The sequence below is a fragment of the Lithobates pipiens genome, unplaced genomic scaffold (genome assembly GCF_037356315.1).
Source record: "Lithobates pipiens isolate NorthernLeopardFrog02 unplaced genomic scaffold, aLitPip1_a1.2 Scaffold_19, whole genome shotgun sequence".
Lineage (NCBI taxonomy): Eukaryota > Metazoa > Chordata > Amphibia > Anura > Ranidae > Lithobates > Lithobates pipiens.
Window position 1 is genome coordinate 582,334,411 of NW_027507764.1, and position 15,198 is coordinate 582,349,608.

Sequence of the window (15,198 nt, forward strand, 5' to 3'; positions counted from 1 at the left end):
ACGTGGTTCCCCTAGAGCAGGGGTGTCCAAACTTTTTTCAAAGAGGGTCAGATTTGATGAAGTGAACGTGCACGAGGGCTGACCATTTTGCCTGACATTCTTTAAACCATTAAAATTTGGTCTAAGTGTGTTCGTCTGAGCACTAATACACTGCCCAACAAGAATTATCTTGCATTTGTGGCTGTGTGTGGTGAAGAGATGAGCTTGGGCGTGTTATTTGGATATACCGTATTTATCGGCTTATAAAAACGCACCTTTACTTTAAAAAAGGAAGTTTCAGAAAAAAATGTAAATAAAGAATTGTGAAGCAAAATAAGGGTCAGTGCCCATCAATGCAGCCTAATCAGTGCCCATCTGCAGCCTCACAAGTGCCATGAATGCAGCAAACCCCGTTGCCATGAATGCAGAACCCCGTTGCCATGAATGCAGAACCCCGTTGCCATGAATGCAGAACCCCATTGACATGAATGCAGCACCCCCCGTTGACATGAATGCAGCACTCCATTGCCATAAATGCAGCACCCCCATTGACATGAATGCAGCACCCCCATTGACATGAATGCAGCACCCCATTGACATGAATGCAGCCTGATTCATGTCAATTGGCAGGGACGAGCACCAACAGACATACAGGCGAAAATCCTGTTTTCTGCCTCTTTAATAAAAAGTCCCGTCTTCTATGATGGACAGAACAGTCGTCCAATGGCAGCGCAGGAGGTGGGACTTCCTTTTACACAGGATGCCATGTAAACAGGAAATACTCCTCTCCTGTATGTACAGCACTCTTTCCATCCCTGCCAAGGTAGCCAGCATATATCTTTTGTGGCCCCCGGCGCTCAGGGAATCGTTGAGGGCCACAAAAGATATACATGTCAAAATTACCAGGCGGGACCAACACCGGAACACGGGCCATGATTGGCCTGTGGGCCAGACTTTGGACATGCCTGCCCTAGAGAGCATAATACCATATATTGTGCAACAAATATTTTACACAATATATGGTAATATACACTCTAGGCCAGGGGTAGGCAACTAGCTGTGGTTAAACTACAAATCCCATCATGCCTCTGCCTCTAGGAGTCATACCTGTCAAGGTCTTGCAATGTCTCATGGGACTTGTGATTTCAAAACAGCTGGAAGGCCAAGGTTTCCTACCCCTGCTCTAGAGGAACCTTGTGGCGTTCTACCTAAATTTTAGATGTCCTCAAGATTGAAGGCAGTGGGAACGGATTTTGGTGGAGGTAAGAATAGGAGGCAGTGGGACCAGATAATGGAGAAGGAAGTGAGAGAAGACAGCAAGACCAGAATACTGAGGCGATAAGGAGGGCAGACAATGAGACCAGATTATGGACCTGGTAGGGAGAGAAGACAGAGAGACTAGATAATGGAGGAGGGAGGGAGAGGAGGCAGTAAGACTAGATTTGGGGGGATAACAGATTGTAGAAGAAACAGGAAGAGGGGAAAGTGGGATTATGGAGGAGGTAGTAATAAACACTGAAGTGAGATTATGAAAGAGGTAGGGAGCAGAGGCAATGTGATTGGATTATGGAGGAGGTACAGTTTCCCACAGAACACTTTTTTTGCAATTGGATTTCTTTTGTAGAACTAATAACTCTGCAATCCAATCAACTTGAGGACATGCCAACACTGGCCCAGTCCACCCCTAAAGAGCACCTTTCCAATCTTCACCCACTGTTCCACTGTTGTTTTTGCTGAAGACCCTCCTGTCCAGAGCTACACTACAATCAAACTTTTTTTTAAATGAACAGAAAGTACCTTAGAGCTGCTGAAAGGACCACGTTTGCCTATCACTACCTCTAAAAATAGAAAATATGCTCCAAAATCTTTTCAATGGTGTTTTAATACAATAAATTGCTGGCTCATAGGAAGAAGAAGTATACCCAAGACTATGACTTAAAATTCCAGCTAGGATAGAATTTGAACAAAAATGTACTTATTTTTTCATATAACATGAATAGATTAAAACATAAAAATAAATACCCCTCATAAAATAAAATATTTCAAAATAGTTATTTGGTCATTTGCTTAAAAGCGGAGTTCCACCCAAAAGTGGAACTCTCGCTTATTCGTCTCGTCCTCCCCTCCGGTGCCACATTTGGCCCCTTTCAGAGTGGTGCGGGGAACCTGTTGACAGGTCCCCTTCCCCAGTTCTGGGAGAGCGGGCCACAGCCCGCTCTCCCAGAAGTTCGACCCCCCTCCTTCTCCCGCCGCCAAGCCAATTAGAAAGCGCATGCGAAAGTAGGGAACCCACTGTGAAGCCAAAAGGTTTCACTACCAGGTTCCCTTACCAGGAATGGCGGCAGCAGCACCTGGGAGACGATCCGAAGATCAGCTAGGGGTGCCGGCATCACAGGCTCCCTGGACAGGCAAGTGCCCCAATACTACAGTATTTGTAGCTGCTAACTTGATTTTTTTCATCCAGGCAAGAACACCTCTAAGTTTATTTCCCTTGCACTTTTGGTGTATTGTGTTAGGTTTTTTTGTCGATAGTATGAAAATCAAGGAAAAATAACTTAACAACTTCCCTACCAGCCTATTGCAGAATGACATCCGCAAGGTGGCTCAGTTATCCTGACTAGGCGTCATATGACATCCAGCAGGATAAGCCGCTCGTGCGCTCCGAGCGTGCAGAACAGTGATCGATGGTGCGGTGTGTCGCTCTGACACACTGCATCTCTGATCTTGGTAAAGAGCCTATGACATTGCTCAGAGACGAATCTATGATTAAACGTCTGTCCACCATATATAAAATAATTACTTCCTAATGTTCACACGGGACTAGAGGCCCTTAAAGCTAAGTGGTTGGGGGATTTCCAGCACTAGATATGGAAGATTGGGAAGAAATGGGGGAGTGCTCCTTCTCACAATTGGTCTCTGCTAGGGGCAAACTAGTACAGTTCAAAATTATGCATGAAGTGTATTTCACCCCCATGTTTTTACACAAAATGTATTCATCTATTCCGGTTACCTGCTGGAGGTGCACCTCACCCTCAGCCGACTTTTCCCATGTATTTTGGCGCTGTCCCCTGATAAAGTAAATGAATGAATGAGTAACTTATATAGCGCTATATAGGCAAACTAAAACGTTCTGGTTAGTTGACTGTAGGGGGCGATCTGGGGTGTAGTGCTTTATTTTGTCGCAGAGGTAATGCGGGGCTTTTCCTTGTGTACATTTGTGAGTGAGGCAGAGGGTCTTAAATGTAACCCGGTCCTTCACGGCTAGCCAATGGAGGGTCCTCACGGATGGGGTGATTGATTCTGTCAGGGAAATGTCCGTAGGAGAACTGGCTATAGTGTCAGTTGTCAGGGAGCCAACAGCAGAAGAAGGGCTCTAGGACCCAGAATCTCTGGCAGGAGAAGGACTTTAGGACCCAGTATCTCTACCAGCAGGTCACATGGTCCTATATAAGGAAGTCTGCTGGTGTCTGCAGTTGCTGGTTTGTCAGTCTTCCTGTGTTCCTGAACCTCTGTGAAAGCACTATTTGGATTCCTGTTGTGACCCGGCTTGATCCTGACCTGTCTGATCTGCTCTTCTGGTTTTGACCCCCTGGCTTGCTTTACCGACTTGCTGTCTTCTCCTATACCTGATCCCGGCTAGTATTACGGACTTCGCTACAGTTACCTGTTCCTGCCTGCTTCCTGATACCAGACCTTTGGTTTGTCCCGTTTCTGCAACCTGCCTCATCCTCCTGCTGGATCTACTGTGTTTGACCCCTGGCCTGGCTTCCACTACTGCTCCTTATGCACACCTTGCCAAGTATTACCGAGGATTCTTATAAACTTTAACTCTGCTGTGCTTCCTGCATTACCTGGTGTCCTTCAGGTGCCCACCAGCTCTTATCTCCGGAATCCATCTGGCAACCTGTGCTTCTCTGGGCACTACACCCTCTGTACCCAAATTCAGGGGTGTACTGCACTCAGCCGCAAGGGGAGCCCTCTTGGCATTTCGGCCTCCAACCAGGTACGTGACAGTACAAACCAGCCATGACCGAGGCCGACGGAGGTGCTTCCCCGCTCAAAATGATGTGTCAACAAGTCACCACCCTTACACAAGCTGTACAGAAGCTCCAGGACGGCTATTTCCAGTTGGAGGGTCGGCTGCAGCATTTGCCTGTTGCTCCAGCCTTGGTGGACTCTAGTTCATCCTCCTCTAATACGGTTCCAGTTTCCTTGCCTCCTCCTGAACCACGAATACCTACACCCGAACGATTCTCCGGTGACCGGAAAAAGTTCAGGGCCTTCAAGAATGCCTGCCTACTGTACCTGGCCCTCCAACCTAGAACTTTTGCTTCTGAGTTTGTGAAAGTAGGATTTGTCATTTCTTTATTATCTGAGGGACCCCAAACCTGGGCTCATAACCTGCTGGAACAAAAAAATTCTGCTTTGAATACTATGGACACTTTCTTTGAGGCCATGACTCTGTTGTACGATAACCCTCAGCGTGCGGCCTCCGCTGAATCTGCCTTAGTTGCTCTACGGCAAGGAAAACGCCCAGTGGAAGATTATACCGCTGATTTCTGCAGATGGTCCACTGACACTAACTGGAATGAGGCAGCACTCAGGTTCCAGTACCGCCAAGGACTGTCTGAGATCCTTAAGGATGAACTGGCTCGAGTTGCTATTCCTGACTCTCTTGATGGACTTATTCACCTAGCCATTCAGCTTGACAGGCGCCTGCGGGAGCGGCGGTCTGAACGTGCTCAATCCTTCCAGCCTACACAGATGCTACCCAAGTTTTCTCCTGCTGTTGCACCCACATCTGTTTGCCCTGCAATTTCTGGAAGGGAACCAAAGCAATTTGGCCTGGCCCGTTCCTCCCTTACTCTTGAGGAGAGACAACACCGCCAACAGGCCAATCTCTGCCTGTACTGCGGAGGGGCCGGACATTTTTTGCGCAGCTGCCCCATAAGACCCAGTAAGGTCCACCCACCAACTTCCACATATCTCCAAGTCTCTGGATCCTGCCATTCTTACCTTGTTCTCCCCATCTCCTTACAAGTGGCAGAAAGGGAGATTCGGCTACAAGCAATCATTGATTCTGGGGCATGTAGCTGTTTTATGGACTTGTCTCTGGCTAAGAAACTTGGTGTGCCTCTCTATGAAAAAAAGCAAAGACTTGAGGTTCTTTTGGCTGATGGTTCCCTGCCCAGTTCTGGAGTTGTCACCCAGGAAACCATGCCCATCTTCACTACCACAGATACCGGCCATCAAGAATTTGTCCGATTTGATGTCCTATGTTCCCCCATGTTTCCCATAATCTTGGGAATTCCATGGCTGCAGGCACATAACCCACAGATCAATTGGGCCAAGAAGGAAATCTCTCTTTCTTCAGTATATTGCCTGCAGCATTGCTTTACTCCCAGCTCCAGTAAGCCTGTTAGCTGTCTGGCGGTGCAACCTGCTCTCAGTAATCTCCAGTATGTTCCTCCAGCTTATCACGAGTTTATAGACATTTTCGACAAGAAAAAGGCCGATGTCCTCCCACCTCACCGGCCTTATGACTGTCCAATTGAACTACTCCCAGGGGCCGAGATCCCGTTTGGACGAATCTTCCCCCTATCTGAAAATGAGCTGGAGACTCTTCGAGTATATATTCACGAGAACCTTGAAAAGGGGTTTATCCGACCCTCTTCTTCTCCTGCTGGGGCAGGTATATTCTTCGTGGAGAAGAAGGATGGTACATTGCGGCCATGTGTAGATTACAGAGAAATCAATAAGATCACTGTAAAGAACAGATACCCACTCCCTCTCATTCCTGAACTCTTCCAAAGGTTCCGAACCGCCCGGATTTTCACTAAATTGGATTTGAGGGGCGCTTATAACCTTGTCCGCATACGCCAGGGTGATGAGTGGAAAACAGCATTTCGGACACGGTTCGGCCACTTTGAATACCTTGTGATGCCGTTCGGGTTATGCAACGCCCCAGCCACGTTCCAGCATCTAGTGAACGACATTTTTCGGGAATTCCTGGATTACTTTGTAATCGTATACCTCGATGATATCCTCATTTTTTCTGCCTCTTTGGAGCTTCATCGAATCCACGTAAAAAAGGTGCTCTCAACCTTGAGAAAACATGGACTATATGTTAAGGCAGACAAATGTGATTTTGAAAAAACATCTATTCAATTCCTGGGTCTCATTATCTCCACAGAAGGAATTTCAATGGACCCAAAGAAGGTGAAAGCAATACTAGACTGGCCAGCTCCTTCAGACAAGAAAGGTGTTCAGCGCTTTGTGGGGTTCTCCAACTTCTACAGGAGGTTTGTGAAGGATTTCTCCACCACCATAGCACCCATCACTCAGCTGACCCACCAGAAGGTCCGGTTCCAGTGGTCTCCAGCAGCCCAGACAGCCTTTGACAAATTAAAGAACCTGTTCACTTCCGCCCCAATCCTACGGCACCCAGATCCGACCCTGCCTTACGTATTGGAAGTGGACGCCTCTGAAGTTGCTACAGGGGCAATCCTGTCCCAACGGCAGGGACCTAAGGCTCTTCTTCACCCCGTAGCCTTTTTCTCTCGAAAGATGAGCCCACCAGAGAGAAATTATGATGTGGGAGATAGAGAACTTCTGGCCATTAAATCTGCCCTAGAAGAATGGAGGTACTTATTGGAGGGCGCAGCTCATCCCATTATGATTTTTACAGACCATAAGAACCTGGAGTACCTCAGGACAGCCAAGCGTTTAAGACCTCGGCAAGCCCGCTGGGCTCTGTTCTTCTCCAGGTTCAATTTCCATATTACATATAGGCCAGGTTCCAAGAATGGGAAGGCAGATGCACTCTCCCGAATGTTTCCGGACACCCCTGAAATGACAGAGCCAAGTACGATCCTATCTACCCAGAATTTTTTGCTTATCCAACCTGACTTAAAGACCTTAATCAAGCAAGCCTCAACCCAGTGCTCTGGATCAGAAGTTTCCTCACTGAGAAATCAAGATGGATTTTTGTGGCACCAGGATAACATTTTTGTTCCCCAGCCAGTCAGACTCCAGGTTCTAAAAATTTCACATGACCATAAACTTGCTGGGCATTTTGGGATACGAAGAACCACTAAACTCGTTCAGCGTTCATTTTGGTGGGCCAGCCTAAAACAGGACTGCAGAAAGTATGTGAACTCTTGCACCATATGCCAGCGCAGCAAGGGTTGCAATGCCAAGCCATGGGGACTTTTGAGGCCATTACCCATTCCTGAACAACCTTGGAAAGAAATATCCATGGACTTTATAGTAGACCTGCCCCCCTCTGGGGGATGCACCACCATCATGGTGGTGGTAGACCGCCTTTCCAAAATGGCACACTTCCTTCCGATGATTGGCACACCCTCCGCCTCAGACACAGCAAACATGTTCATTAAAGAGATTGTCAGATTACATGGATTACCAGATAGTATTGTCTCCGATAGAGGGGTACAGTTCACCTCCAGGTTCTGGAGAGATCTCTGCAAATCTCTATCAATAGAAGTGTGTCTTTCCTCAGCTTACCACCCTCAGAGCAATGGTCAAACAGAGAGGACTAACCAGACCTTAGAACAGTACCTTCGGTGTTTCTGTACTTGCTCGCAGGATGACTGGATCTCCCTTCTTCCCTGTGATGAGTTTGCATACAATAATTCTTTGCATGCAGCAATCAATCAGTCCCCTTTCTGGGCAAACTATGGATTCCATCCCTCCTTCCTTCCAAATACTATACCTGAAACTTCTGCTCCCGCTGTCCAGGATCGATTAAGGTTCATTCAATCCAACTATAGGTTGCTACAGGAGGCCATGCGAAAAGCCCAAGAGGACTATAAAAAGTTCCATGATAAGAGAAGAAGAAGGAATCCTGTCTTTAAGATTGGGGACAAGGTATGGCTTTCTTCAGTAAACCTTAAGCTCTCATGTCCCTCCCGGAAGCTCGGACCCAAATTCATCGGTCCCTTTGAAATCAAAAGAGAGATAAATCCGGTGGCTTTTGAGCTGGCACTACCCAATACTTACAAGATCCATCCAGTGTTCCACATATCCCTGCTTAAACCAGCTGTACCCAGTCCCTTCCCTGGAAGAGAAGAGCCACCTCCACCTCCAGTCTTGGTAGAAGGGGAAACAGAATTTGAGGTCGAAGCCATTATGGATTGCCGGAGGAGGGGTAGGCAGGTTCAGTACCTAATCAAATGGAAGGGGTACCCTCCCGAAGACAATTCCTGGGAGCCTGAAAACAATGTGCATGCTCCTAGACTTGTGCGAGACTTTCACAGAAGACATCCCGAAGCATTGGCCCGTTGGGGCATCCGGAGGCTGCCCCTTGGGGGGGGGGGCACTGTCAGGGAAATGTCCGTAGGAGAACTGGCTATAGTGTCAGTTGTCAGGGAGCCAACAGCAGAAGAAGGGCTCTAGGACCCAGAATCTCTGGCAGGAGAAGGACTTTAGGACCCAGTATCTCTACCAGCAGGTCACATGGTCCTATATAAGGAAGTCTGCTGGTGTCTGCAGTTGCTGGTTTGTCAGTCTTCCTGTGTTCCTGAACCTCTGTGAAAGCACTATTTGGATTCCTGTTGTGACCCGGCTTGTTCCTGACCTGTCTGATCTGCTCTTCTGGTTTTGACCCCCTGGCTTGCTTTACCGACTTGCTGTCTTCTCCTATACCTGATCCCGGCTAGTATTACGGACTTCGCTACAGTTACCTGTTCCTGCCTGCTTCCTGATACCAGACCTTTGGTTTGTCCCGTTTCTGCAACCTGCCTCATCCTCCTGCTGGATCTACTGTGTTTGACCCCTGGCCTGGCTTCCACTACTGCTCCTTATGCACACCTTGCCAAGTATTACCGAGGATTCTTATAAACTTTAACTCTGCTGTGCTTCCTGCATTACCTGGTGTCCTTCAGGTGCCCACCAGCTCTTATCTCCGGAATCCATCTGGCAACCTGTGCTTCTCTGGGCACTACACCCTCTGTACCCAAATTCAGGGGTGTACTGCACTCAGCCGCAAGGGGAGCCCTCTCGGCATTTCGGCCTCCAACCAGGTACGTGACAGATTCCCAGGGCTTTTTTCCAGTTGCCAGTCTGGCTGATGTGTTCTGGACGATTTGTAGATGTGAAATTTGGTATTTGGGAAGTCCTAGGTAGAGGGAATTTGTGTAGTCGAGTCGGGAATTGATGATTATTCCAACTACTGCTGCTGTATCTCCTTCCGGGATGAAGGGGATGAGTCTAAGCAATAAGCGAAGAAGGTAGTGGGATCCGCTGATTACTGATCCTATTTGTGCATCCTTTATCATGTCTGAGTCAAAGATGACTCCGAGGTTTTTGGCTTTAGTGCTGGGAGTGATGGGTTGTTCGAGGATGGTGAGTGGTTTGGACATTGTGCCAGGGTTTTTGGTAAAAGTAGTAACCTCATTCCAAACAGTTTTCATCTGTCACTACCATTCAGATCCCATTGACAGTGAAGGTGTGCTTGCTAGGACTTGTAGACCCATTGGTTTACCAGCCAGGGAGTCGGAACCCTACTGGGGCTATTACTGTATTATGCACTCAGGGCCATGGTCCTTAGGTGGAAAGCCTCTTCAGCACCCTCAATTAACTTTTGGAAATGGCTAGTTAAATTTAGCTCTGCCATTATACAAGGCCACTTACCTATCTCGAGGTTGTGGCAAAAAAAGTTCACCAAGTATGGGACATAGGGGTAGAATTCCCACATCCAAATGCAGACTCTCTGGATAATTAGTCAATACTTGATATGTATTTCAATGTAGCTCATGTAGTGGATTTTGTACGTATATGCTTCACTGTTTGTGGGAACAGAATATCCTTGTGAGTCCATCTGCACAGGTGGTCCAAACGTAGTTTGTTAGTGTTTTGTGTTTTTGTGTGTTTTTCTTTTTTATTGTGTATCCGAGCCTGGGTATGCCCAATAGGCTCTGTAATGTATTGTACTTCGCTTTTAAAAACTGCAATAAAAACTTTTTTTTTATTTTTTTGAAAATGAAGAGCCCATGACGTAGTCTCTTTACCATGTGCTCAGCTTTGACCAATCACAGGAAGTGCCAAGTAATCGGCTTTCCTCAGTTTGTGCCGACAAGGCGCAAGCAGAGGAGAGCCGAACGGTGGCTCTCTCCCGACGGGGGGGGGGGGGGGGGTTGTTCTGCTCTGAATATTAGCACAGCCCCCCTCATCAGAGGTGCCCATAACAGCTGTCAATCAGTGCCCATTAGTAATGCCTGCCAGTGCCCATCAGTGCCGTCTCATCAGTGATGGAGAAAACAATATTTTCTAAACAGAAAAACTTTTTTTTCAAAAATGTAAGTCTGTTATAATTTGTTTAGCAAAACATTAAAAACCCCAGTGGTGATTAAATACCACCAAAAGAAAGCTCTATGTGTGGGGGTAAAAAATGTATTTGAATTTGGTTACAGTGTTACATGGCCGCGCAATTATCATTCAACGCTGAAAGCTGAGAATTGGCCTGGGCAGGAAGGGGGTGAAAGTGCCCGATATTGAAGTAGTTAAAATTTAAAGAGACAGTACACACTTTTTTTTTTGCATTTTCCCCTTATCCTTTTGGTATATTTTATTGTAAGTTAAAACACATTAAAAATAATAAAAAGCTCCTAAAAATGATTTGGCACATTTTGCGGTTTGTATTCCTCCCCCCCCCCCCCACCTCGAATAAAATAAAAACAACACACAAAGGCAAAACAGACATAATAATAAAAGAGAACATCGACATGATCCCGCATATCCTTTGTCCAAGTTACCACAGAGAAAATGTACCTTTTTTTTTACCACCCTTAGCCCCCCAAACCTGTACAACCATCAACTCACACAACAACAAATATTGCTTCTAATATTTTTATTGGTGAATCTATACAGATATATTGACCATCACCGAGATTTACTGACATATTCTTTATAAGATAAGAAATAGGATATACAGTATAATACACCAAAAATAAAAAATATAAAGGATTCAGAAATCAAACTGAATCAGTTTTTCTTTATACCATAAAACAATCTTAAATCAATCAAGTAGAAACAGCGATAACAAATATTATCCAATAATAATAATAATAATAATAATAATAATAAATAATAATATTACAAAGAGATGGTTTACATGTGTTTTACACACGTTTTTAGCCAAAGTCCCATTGACTTCTATTCGATAACATGTTTTGCCGTGTTTTCTGAAAGCGCACCAAAGAATTGACATGCGGTACTTTTCAGAAAAATGCGGCAAAAGCAAGCGATCCCAATAGAAATCAATGGAACTGTAGCTAAAAACTCATGTAAAATGCACTTAAACCGCGCACACACCTGCTCTGCTGCCAAAACAGCCCGCCAATGTGAACCCGGCCTAAGTCTCTCCCCCCTCATGTCTCTGATCTCTAAAACTAAACTCAAAACTGTTTATAGTTTTGGATAGAGGGTTGAAGGGTTAGAACCACAGACACAGAACGTAACTGAAAGGCTTCGATTTTATGGCTTTCATTGGAACAAGAGATGAGGGGAAACCTTCCAATGGGGACATGTGTTCCGGTGACACCGATCTAAGAGGAGAATTCCTCTGACCTTGGAGAGATTTCTTCTCACTTCTTGTATCTCTGGGAGCTTACTCTTCACTAAGAAAAGGGCTTTATATACAAATTTAACCAAAGCGAAGGTTATAACCTCCATCAGTTTTTTTTTTTTGCCTTGTGTGTCCTATTGGGGAGATTTCCCTTCACTTCCTTTCCCATAGCCAAACAGGAAGTGAGAGGAAATCCTGGGTTATCTCCAGAACTAGTAAAAAAGAAGAAGTTCCCCGTGGGGTTTTTTCGGCAGCAATGAGGATGCAAAAGATTCATAAAAATGTATTTGGTTTTATTGGTCAAAAAACTAGTTATGCCATATACAATACATGCAGGAATTAAAATGTGAGCTCTGGTGTACAGCAGACAATAGATCCTACTGTGGTAAAGATACAAGGTACAGAGTACAAATATAATGCATGCATTCATTCTAAAAGAGTAAAAGAAAAGTATTCAAATCAATATCCATTTTGTAGTTTCAAAATGCTTGCTTGATACCCCAATGCATTTCAGCCTTGGACAATTTATGGCCTTCTTCAGGGGGTATTTTAATCATGTACCTTGTATCTTTACCACAGTAGGATCTATTGTCTGCTGTACACCAGAGCTCACATTTTAATTCCTGCATGTATTGTATATGGTATAACTAGTTTTTTGACCAATAAAACCAAGTCAATTTTTATGAATCTTTTGCATCCTCATTGCTGCCGAAAAACCCCACGGGGAACTTCTTCTTTTTTCAATGTTTGTTACGGGGTATGCAGCTAGCTCAGCTTGTCCTTTGGGCGCCCTCTTTCCCTTTTGGAAAAAAAATCTCCAGAACTAGTGTCCGCAATGGAAAAAAATGCCCCCCTTTATTCCTGTTCTGGTAACAACCAAAAATTTTTAATTTTCTTTCACTCTCTGTGATATCAATAAAACAGGACAAATAGAGAGGGGGGAGTCTCCCTAATGGGGGCACAGACAGCAATACAAATCTGACAGGGGCTTAAATTCCTTCCCACGTGTTGCAAAAAAAATTAAAGTTTAGTTGAATATTAATTTTTAAGTGTTTAAAGTATAACACCTTTTTCCTCAAATATAATGACTCCTTAAATTTAATCTTAACCCCTAACCTAACATAATCCTTAAAGCTGACCATATAATCTGATTGTACAATCTGTTTAAGATCTACAATCAACTATGTAGTATAAGTACTTTCCTGAATGCAATTTGAACGGATAACGTATGTGTGTCCTTATATTTTTGGTAAATCTAAAGCTGACTATACATAACCAAATCTCCTTTAGCCTTACCGAAAATATGTAATGTCAAGTTAAACTTGAAAATTCATTTGATTTAGTTAAAATCAGGCAGACACATATCTACACAGCTGATGGTAGATCTAAAAGGAGATTTTACAATCAGATTGTATAAATAATACACCTCCAATATCCCTCCTTGTCTTATTGGGTGTGGAAGTGATGGAGGAGACTCTCCTGTGCTGAGATCTTCCAGATCCACCGATTGAAGAAATACGTTATCTGTACAAACTGTGTCATCCTATCAACCAGATTGACATTTCTCACCAAATTTCACCAGATTCAGCTCAGATTTCCTGTAATGTGATCATTTTACACGTCTCCTGACCCCCCAGAGATCTTTATACGACCTTTTCTTACCCATAACCCGGCATGGAGGGGCTCAGTGAAGGTGGTGGTGAAGGTGTGGAGGTGTCTGATCGGGTCACACAGATCATAAAAGGACAGCCGCCCGGCCTCATAATCCACATAGATCCTGACTCTGTTACTGGAGAGAACGGGAGATATGATGATCCGTTTATTGTCATGTATTAGAAAACACCCACCGCTATACCTGCGCAAACCCCAGGACTTGTTATTATATCCAATCCATGACTGCATTCCTCCTCCTCCCCTCTCTATACTGGGATAACACATCCCTATAATGTAATCTTCTGACTCACTGACATCCACTTCCCAGTAATGTCGCCCCGAGGAAAATCTCTGACTGCTTAATACCTGGGGACATGACTGAAATCTCTCCGGTGTTTCTGGACGATTCTGCTTTATATATGACCAGGATACAGTTTTCATGTCATCTGATATCTGTAGAATATTCTGAGCTGTGTTCACATCCAGTAATATGTCTGAAGCTTCCTGTATACAGAAGAATACATTTCCCCCTTTTATCATATCAGATAACCCTGTGTGTAATGTGTGTGAGATTCCAGACACATCCAGATCCCCTCCATCATGGAGGAGTCTATCATGTCTCTCTCTGTCCTCATCATCTCCCTCCTCAGTATCACACAAGTCCCCTGTGTCTGATTCCTGGAGGACAGTCAGTGGGTCAGTCATGTTACACAGCTTCTCAATGTCCTCCATCTTCCTGGACAGATCCTTCTTCTTTATTTCCAGCTGACCAATCAAATCAGACAATGAGTGTGAGATCCGCTCTTCCTGGCTGGAGATGTTCCTCCGGACTCTCTTCTCCAGGTACTCCAGATGTCTCCTGAGCTCTATGAACAGGGCAGTGACTCTCTCTGTTAGACCGGCTGATTTTTCTTGTACTTTTCCCTTAAGTTCCTGAAGACTCTGGACTCTTTGCTCAATCTCCTTTCTTTTAACAATCAGTTTCTGCAGAACATTTCTCAGTTTCTGTTTTTTATTCTCGGAGGCCTCATCCAGAGTCTCCACCTTGTGTCCCCGGTGTTCTCCATCCAGCCGGCAGGACCCACAGATACAGGCAGAGTCCTCAGTGCAGTAATATTTAAGAAGTTCTCTATGGATGGAGCATTTTCTGTTCTCCATGGAAGTGGTGGGGTCAGTTAGGACATGTTCTGGTGCCTTGCTATGGACTCTCAGGTGATTATCACATAGAGAAGCTTCACACATCAGACAGGATTTAACAGCAGGTACAGGATAGTGAATACATTGTGTACAGAAGACTCCAGTCTTCTTCTGATCTGGATGAGTAGATCGTAAAGTCTCCACTATATTACACAATGTTATGTTCCTCTGCAGTGTAGGACGCCTCCTAGACCTTTTTCTGCACTGAGGACATGAATAAGCTCCAGACCCCTCCTGTGCATCCAACACACGATCAATACAGACCCGGCAGAAGTTGTGTCCACAGCTCAGCATTACAGGATCTGCATACATTTCCAGACAGATGGAACAGTCCAGCTCTTGTCTCACTTCAGCAGACGCCATTTCTGACAGCAGAAGAGAGAAATTAAACAAAGTCTCCAACACTCAGAAACCAGAGGACACGTCTCACATTTCTTAGCACATGGTGGGGCTGATCTTGTTTTGCAACTTATATCTGCAGGAAGTATTTGCATAAAGTGAATGTCTATAAGTTGAAGTGGTATTTTCATACACGGGAGTGTTCTGGTCACACAATGTAGTGACTGTTAGACCCCATACACACTATTAGATTTTCTGCAGATTTTTGTCTTCAGATTTACCAAAACCATATAAATATGAGGCCCAACATTAAAGCCTTGTACACACGATCAGATTATTGGACGAATTTTTGACAGTTTTTTCGTTGGATTCTAGTCTCAAATCTAAAGTGAAGCGAAGAGGGTACGCACCATCAGAAAATTTTCAGACGACAGAATTCAACGTCA

General features: G+C 44.9%; 1 protein-coding gene across 1 annotated transcript; it reads right to left on the bottom strand.

Annotated features, from left to right (window-relative positions):
* Positions 1 to 12,255: 12,255 nt before the first annotated feature.
* Positions 12,256 to 14,807, bottom strand: LOC143997708 (E3 ubiquitin-protein ligase TRIM39-like). The gene has a single exon (XM_077493488.1). The coding sequence runs from the start codon at positions 14,774 to 14,776 to the stop codon at positions 13,178 to 13,180; it is 1,599 nt and encodes a 532-aa protein (XP_077349614.1). The 5' UTR covers positions 14,777 to 14,807; the 3' UTR covers positions 12,256 to 13,177.
* Positions 14,808 to 15,198: the final 391 nt, after the last annotated feature.